This window comes from Colobus angolensis, unplaced genomic scaffold (assembly GCF_000951035.1).
Source record: "Colobus angolensis palliatus isolate OR3802 unplaced genomic scaffold, Cang.pa_1.0 Scaffold39, whole genome shotgun sequence".
NCBI lineage: Eukaryota > Metazoa > Chordata > Mammalia > Primates > Cercopithecidae > Colobus > Colobus angolensis.
In genome coordinates, this window is record NW_012117265.1 from 168510 (window position 1) to 175756 (window position 7247).

At 54.5% G+C, this 7247-nt stretch overlaps 1 protein-coding gene across 1 annotated transcript in view; it reads right to left on the reverse strand.

Annotated features, from left to right (window-relative positions):
• Positions 1-5789: 5789 nt before the first annotated feature.
• The window catches only part of DAND5 (DAN domain family member 5, BMP antagonist), a 3916-nt gene continuing 2458 nt past the window's right edge, over positions 5790-7247 (reverse strand). The window contains exon 2 of the mRNA XM_011954682.1: positions 5790-6175. Coding sequence (XP_011810072.1) covers positions 5930-6175 — 246 coding nt within the window. The 3' untranslated portion in view covers positions 5790-5929. The remainder of the gene's footprint in view (positions 6176-7247) is intronic.

The following is a 7247-nucleotide window of genomic DNA, read 5'->3' on the forward strand; positions in this document are numbered from 1 at the left end:
ATCCGCCCGCCTCGGCCTCCCAAAGTGCTGGGATTACAGGCTTGAGCCACCGCGCCCGGCCCATTTTTGTTGTTGTTGTTACTTAGATGAGGGCTCGAACGCCTGGTCTCACCTTTTCTTTCTTTTTTTTTTTTTTTGAGACGGAGTCTTGCTGTTGTTGCCCAGGCTGGAGTGCAATGGCACTATCTCGGCTCACTGAAACCTTTGCCTCCTGGGTTCAAGCAATTCTCATACCCCAGCCTCCCGAGTAGCTGGGATTCCAGGCACGAGCCACCACAACAGGCTAATTTTTGCATTTTTAGTAGAGATGGGGTTTCACCATGTTGGTCAGGCTGGTCTCGAACTCCTGACCTTGTGATCCACCCGCCTTGGCCTCCCAAAGTTCTGAGATTACAGGCGTGAGCCACTGCGCCCGGCCTCGGGCCTCACTTTCTTATGTGCCAGGACAACAGGCCTGAGCCACCACGCCTCCTAGACTCACACTTCTTAGCAATGCTATCATATGTGGCCACTCCTGATGAACAGTGCACCCTCGCCTTCACACCTGGACATGTTTTCAGACACTCATTGTCACCCTCATGGACACGTGTGCCGTCAACCCTGGGTCTGACCTACTCACTGGGCAGGCACCTTGTCCCACAGTCCTGTTCAGAATGGTGTTGGGGTGCTCAGTCGAATTCTCCACGTTTGAGTCAGTGGGGGCTGACAGATTTCAGGTCCCAGTGGGATGGAAGGGGAGGGAAGTGTTGTCCAGCCCCTGGTCCCCCTGAAAGGGTTGAGTCCAACTGGGCCACAGTGGTTCCAGATTCCTCCTCCAGTCGGGCAGCTTGGACCAAATGTAGGCCAAGGGTGTCCCCTGGTGGCCATAGGTGGTCTCTGCACCCATCCATGAGGGACGACAGGTAGCCGCCCAGTTGCTGAGCTTGAAGCTGTGGACGAAGAGGACACAGAGCACACAGGCCCAGAGACTTGGAGTCCAGAAGCAGGAACACAGATAAAGAACTAAGAGCTGGTAATCCAGATGCCAGAACACAGGATCAGCATCTAGAGTCCAATCATACCAGGCCGGGCGCAGTGGCTCCCGCCTGTAATCTCAGCACTTTGGGAGACCAAGGCGGGCAGATCATTTGAGGTCAGGAGTTCGAGACCAGCCTGACCAACATGGTGAAACCCCGTCTCTACTGAAAATATAAAAATTAGCCAGGTGTGGTAGTGGGCGCCTGTAATCTTAGCTACTCAGGAGGCTGAGGCAGGAGAATCGCTTGAGCCCAGGAGGTGGAGCTTGCAGTGAGCTGAGATCGCGCCACTGCTCTCCAGCCTGGGCAACAGAGAGCTGAGATTGCGCCACTGCCCTCCAGCCTGGGCAAAAGAGCAAGACTCTATCTCAAAAAAAAAAAAAAAAGATTCCAATCATACCATGATCTACACTCCAGATCCAAGAACTCAGCCAGGCACGGTGGCTCACAGCTATAATCTCAGCATTTCGGGAGGCCAAGGTGTGAGGAGCACTTCATGCCAGGAGTTTGGGACACCATGGGCAACATAGCAAGACTTTGTCTCTACAAAAAACAAGTAGCTGGGCGTAAGCCAGGTGCGGTGGCTCATGCCTGTAATCCCAGCACTTTGGGAGGCCGAGGCGGGCGGATCATGAGGTCAGGAGATCAAGACCATCCCGGCTAACACGGTGAAACCCCATCTCTACTAAAAATACAAAAAATTAGCCAGGCGTGGTGGCGGGCGCCTGTAGTCCTAGCTACGCGGGAGGCTGAGGCAGGAGAATGGCGTGAACCCGGGAGGCGGAGCTTGCAGTGAGCCGAGATCACGCCACTGCACTCCAGCCTGGGTGACAGAGCGAGACTCCGTCTCAAAAAATAATAATAATAAAATAATAATAATTAGCTGGTCGTAGTGGCACATGTCTGAGGCTGCAGGGAACTATGATGGTGCCACTGAAACCATACTCCAGGATTTAGATTCCAAAAATCTAGATCCTATTATTCAAAACTAGAATCCACCAGACCCAGAATCTAGCTCCAAGAATTTAGAATCCAAAAGCACAGTCCAAAGGCTCTGTGCCCACCTCCTGCCAGCCAGGGAAGCCAGCTGGGAACCTTGGTGCCAGGGGGGCCCCCAGAGTCCCTGCCTCCTTCCAGGGGCAAAAAAAGCCTTTGAGAGCTTTTTTTTTTGAGACAAGGTCTGGCTCTACTGCCCAGGCAGGCTGGAGTGTGCAGTGGCGCAACCGTGGCTCACTGCAACCTCTGCCTCCCACACTGAAGCCATTCTCCCACCTCAGCCTCCTGAGTAGCTGGGGTTCCAGGTACACACCACCACGACCAGCTAATTTTTTTTTTTTTTTTCTTTTGAGATGGAGTCCTGCTCTCTGTCACTCAGGCTGGAGTGCAGTGTCGCACTCTCAGCTCACTGCAACCTCCACCTCCTGGGTTCAAGCATCCCAAGTAGCTGGGATTACAGGCATGCACCACCACACCTGGCTAATTTTTGTATTTTTAGTAGAGATGGGGTTTTGCCATGTTGGCCAGGCTGGTCTCGAACTCCTGATCTCAGGTCATCCACCCACCTCAGCCTCCCAAAGTGCTGGGATTACAGGCATGAGCCACCGCGCCTGGAGCCCAGCTAATTTTTAATATATTTTTGTGGAGACATAGTTTCGCCATTTTGGCCAGGGTGGTCGTGAACTTGTGAGCTCAATCAGTCCACCTGCCTCAGCCTCCCAAAGTGCTGGGATTACAGGCATGAGACTCCTCGCCCGGCCAAAATCCAGATTCTTAAGCCATCCTTAGAGCCCTCCAGATCACATTCAGGTAGCAGGAGTTTGTGAAGATAGAAACAAAGGGATAGCTGAGGAGCTCAGCAGTACCGCACGTAGCCTCTTCCAGCTGATACCCCCTCCCAACCTACCCCTGTGTATTTACACACACACACACACACACACACACACGCTCACACACCATCAGGCTGGGTGTGGTGGCTCATGCCTATAATCCCAGCACTTTGGGAGGCTAAACCAGAAGGATGGCTTGAGCCCAGGAGTTTGAGACTAGCCTGAGCAACATAGTGAGACCCTGTCTCTACAAAAAAATAAAATTAGCTGGGTGTGGTGGCTTGAGCCTGTAGCCCCAGCTACTTAGGAGGCTGAGGAGGGAGGATCACTTGAGCCCAGGAGTTTGAGGCTGCAGGGATCCGGCCATGATCACTCCACTGCACTCCAGCCTGGGTGACAGGGCAAGACCGTGACTCAAATAATAATAATTAATACTAACAATAAAAGAAAAAAAGACACACCATCAACCAGACACACCTCCCTCCATACATGCTTGTCCAGCATGCAGATGCATGAACATCTGTGCACCCACAAAATCTCAGTGCTCCGCCCCCAGTCATCCCAGCAAACTAGACACACAGCCGCCACGGAGACATACACAAACGTATGATTTCCAGCCCCGCACCCAGACCCACTTAAAGAATTGTAGAGACTGGGGTGGGTGTGCACACACACACACAGATACAGTCCCCTAAGAAGCTCCACACTTTGGCAGCCACGCAGCCCCTGGGAAGGGGACCCTAGGGATGGGGCTCAACGCACAACCCCATGCCCACCCCAGCCCTCCCCCGCCTGGCCGGCTGGCGGGCTTTAATACAGATGCCAAACTCATAATTGTAACTGAGGGTGACAGGGTCACCTTGAGCCCCAGATGCTCGTGCGGTGACAGATGGCGTTGGCAAACCTGATTAGCGGCCCCCGTGCCAGCGCCTGTGGCACCTGCATCCCCTGCCCCTCCCCCGCTCCCCTAGCACTCATTACCCACCCATTACTGGGCCTGGGGGGTGGGGTGGAGGCCGGCTGGCACTGCCCGGGAGGGGGCAGGGACTCTGGGGGCTCCCCTGGCACCAAGGTTCCCAGCTGGCTCCCCTGGCTGGCAGGAGGTGGGCACAGCAGAGGGAGGGAAGGCAAACGCCTCATGCCCACCAGAGGGGGGTTTGCCCATGGTGCCAGAGCTGAGCTGCCCACTCGGACACTGCCTGGGGTTTGGCACAGAACTCTGGAGGGAACAGGGAGGGGGCAGCCCCCCTAGAGCCCTTCATGACCCTCCCCTACAGGGCCCTTCGAGCAAGGGGCCTTGGGAGCTGCCTGCCTGGCCTGTTCCCATCTCTCTGTGAGGCCTGAGAGGTCAGGGGTCTCAGGCTCCCACGCCCCACTGGCCCATCTGTTTCCTCGGGTCCCCTCCTGCTCCCCTCACCTGGGGCCTTCCTTCCTGAGGCAGGAAGAGGGCTGAGAAGGGCCCGGCCGGCTCCCCGCCCCACGCTCCGGGGGGCATTTGGAGGCAACACTGACAACGCCACATGTCCCTGCGTCTGTGCCAGACAGGCCCATCTGCCAGGGCCCTGGTTCCAGCCGCCCAAAGCCAGGCCGCCCTCGCCCGCCGAAGACCCTGAGCCCCAGCTGGGGAGGGAGCACTCAGATGCCCACACCCTGTCATGGGGCCACCCACTCACAGGGAACCCCAGCTGGAGGAACAAACAGATGCACATATAGACAGCTGGACTCAGCCAGCCTTTATGGTTTCTGTGGAATGCCACGCCAGGCGTGGGGCTGTGTGGAGACTCAGGTGGGGGGTCTGAGAGGGGCACAGCAACCACTATCAAGGCAAGAGGCAGCTGGGAACACGAGGGTCCTGCCTCTGTCTCAAGGACCCCAGGGTTTCCCCCAGCAGCTGTCTGCCTGCCTGCTTTGGTTTGCGTTTTTGGTTTGGGTTTTTTGTTGTTGTTGTTTTTCTTTTTTGGTGTCCCGAGGACAAGGTCATTGCTGTGTCTCCTGGTCTGGGTGGGGCCATCTGCCCTCCCTGCAGCTGGGAGTGTCTTTGACCTCACTGTATAAGAGATGATGGTTCAGCCTAGTGATTAACAGTGGATTTGATCCCAGCACTTTGGGAGGCCAAGGCAGGCAGATCACCTGAGGCCAGGAGTTTAAGACCAGCCAGGTCAATATGGTGAAACCTTGTCTTTACTAAAAATATAAAAATTAGCTGGGCATGGTGGTGGGTACCAGTAGTCCCAGCTACTTGGGAGGCTGAGGCAGGAGAATTGCTTGAGCCCCGGAAGTGGAGGTTGCAGTGAGCCGAGATTGCGCCATTGCACTCCAGCCTGGGTGACAGAGAGAGACTCTGTCCTAAAAAAAAAAAAAACCAGAGTGGATTTGAATCCTGGCTGTGCTGCTTACTGTGGTGTGACTCTGAGTGAGTGGCTTCGCCACTCAGGGCCTTGGTTGTCTCATCTGTAAAATGGGGTGATGTTAGCCACTATCCCATTGAGCTGCTATAAGGATTACAAGAGTTAGTATGTGTCAAATGCCTAGCACGGGGCCTGGTAAACAGTCAGTGGTTGGCCAGGCGTGGTGGCTTATGCCTGTAATCCCAGCACTTTGGGAGGCCAAGCGGGGCGGATCACTTGAGGTCAGGAGTTTGAGACCAGCCTGGCCAACATGGGGAAATCCCATCTCTAGTAAAAATACAAAAATTAGCCGGGTGTGATGGTGAGCACCTGTTAATCCCAGCTACTTGGGAGGCTGAGGCTGGAGAATTGCTGGAACCCAGGAAGCGGAGGTTGCAGTGAGCCGAGATCAAGCCACTTCACTCCAGCCTAGGTGACAGAGCAAGACTCTGTCTCAAAAAAAGAAAAAAAGTGAGTTGTCAATCAGTGTGTGCTGAGACTATCAGTGGTGCAACTCCAGGACGGGCACGGTGTCTAGTGTCTGGGGAGCAGGGTGAGGACTCTGAGGACCTATCTGCCTAACCCTGCATCCCTGGTCTCTTGACCCAGAGTACATCATCCAGGTCCACGTCTTTCTTGGTCCATCTCCCCTCATCTCTCCAAGGTGCGTGTCTCCGTGCAGCCATCCACGATGCTCAGTTCATGCTTTCGGGCTGCAATGACACCCCTCAATCAGCACGGTGGTTATCTTCACCCGTCGACGGGAGGCTGAGCTGCCAGTGTGACACCACAGCACCACAGGTGCCGAATGTTTGCGAGCAGGCATACAGCTGTTGCACAGGACTAGTGGGGTGGGGTCCGAGCCAGGGATGTAGAGAGAGGAGCAATGACCAAAGCAGAAGCGATTTCGGAGGCGCGTGGCTGAGCAGCCGGGCCGGGAGAACACCTGGGGCCGGAGGCATGGAGACGGTCAGGGGGGTGGAGTTTGGGGCCAGAGTGGTGAGGATAATCACCTGTCCACCTCCACCCCACCTTGACAGGTATGGATGCTGCAGCCAGGTTGCCTGGGTTCAAATCCTGACTCTGCCATCTCTTGGCTGAGACATGGGGCAAATTACTTAGCCTCTCTGATCTTTTGTTTCCTCACCTGTAAAATGACTGAAATTCAACAAGGACAGCCAGGCGTGGTGGCTCACGCCTGTAATCCCAGCATTTTGGGAAGCTGAGGTGGGCGGATCACTTCAGGCCAGGAGTTTGAGACCAGCCTGGCCAATATGGCAAAATCCCGTCTCTACTGAAAATACAAATACAGGTGGGCTTGGGCGCGCACACCTGTGATCCCAGTTACATGGGAGGCTGAGACAGGAGAATTGCTTGAACCTGGGAGGCGGAGGTTGCAGCGAGCCGAGATCACGATTACACTCTAGCTTGGGTGACAGAGCGAGACTCTGTCTCCAAAATAAATAAACAAATAAATTAATTAAATGAGAAAAAGAAGAAATCACTTTAGGCCTTTCAACAAAGAGGACTAATTCAGGGAATTAGTTACCTGGGGGTTTGAAAGCCAAGGACTGGATGTAGTGGCTTGAGGCCAGCCTGGGCAATATAGTGAGACCCTGTCTCTACAAGGAAATTAAAAAAAAAAAAATTAGCTGGGCTAATGTTGTGCACCTGTAGGCCTAGCTGCTCAGAAGGCTGAGGCAGCAGGATTGCTTGATCCTAGCATTTCAAGTCTGCAGTGAGCTATGATCATACCACTGTACTCCAGCCTGGGCAACAGAGTAAGACCCTGTCTCTAACAAAAACCATGAAGATGCCGGGTGCAGTGGCTCATGCCTGTAATCCTGGCACTTTGGGAGGCCGAGGTGAGTGGATCATTTGAGGTCAGGAATTCAAGACCATCCTGGCCAACATGACGAAACCCCGCCTCTACTAAAAATACAGAAATTAGCTGAGCATGGTGGCAGGCACCTGTGATCCCAGCTACTCGGGAGGCTGAGGCAGGAGAATTGCTTGAA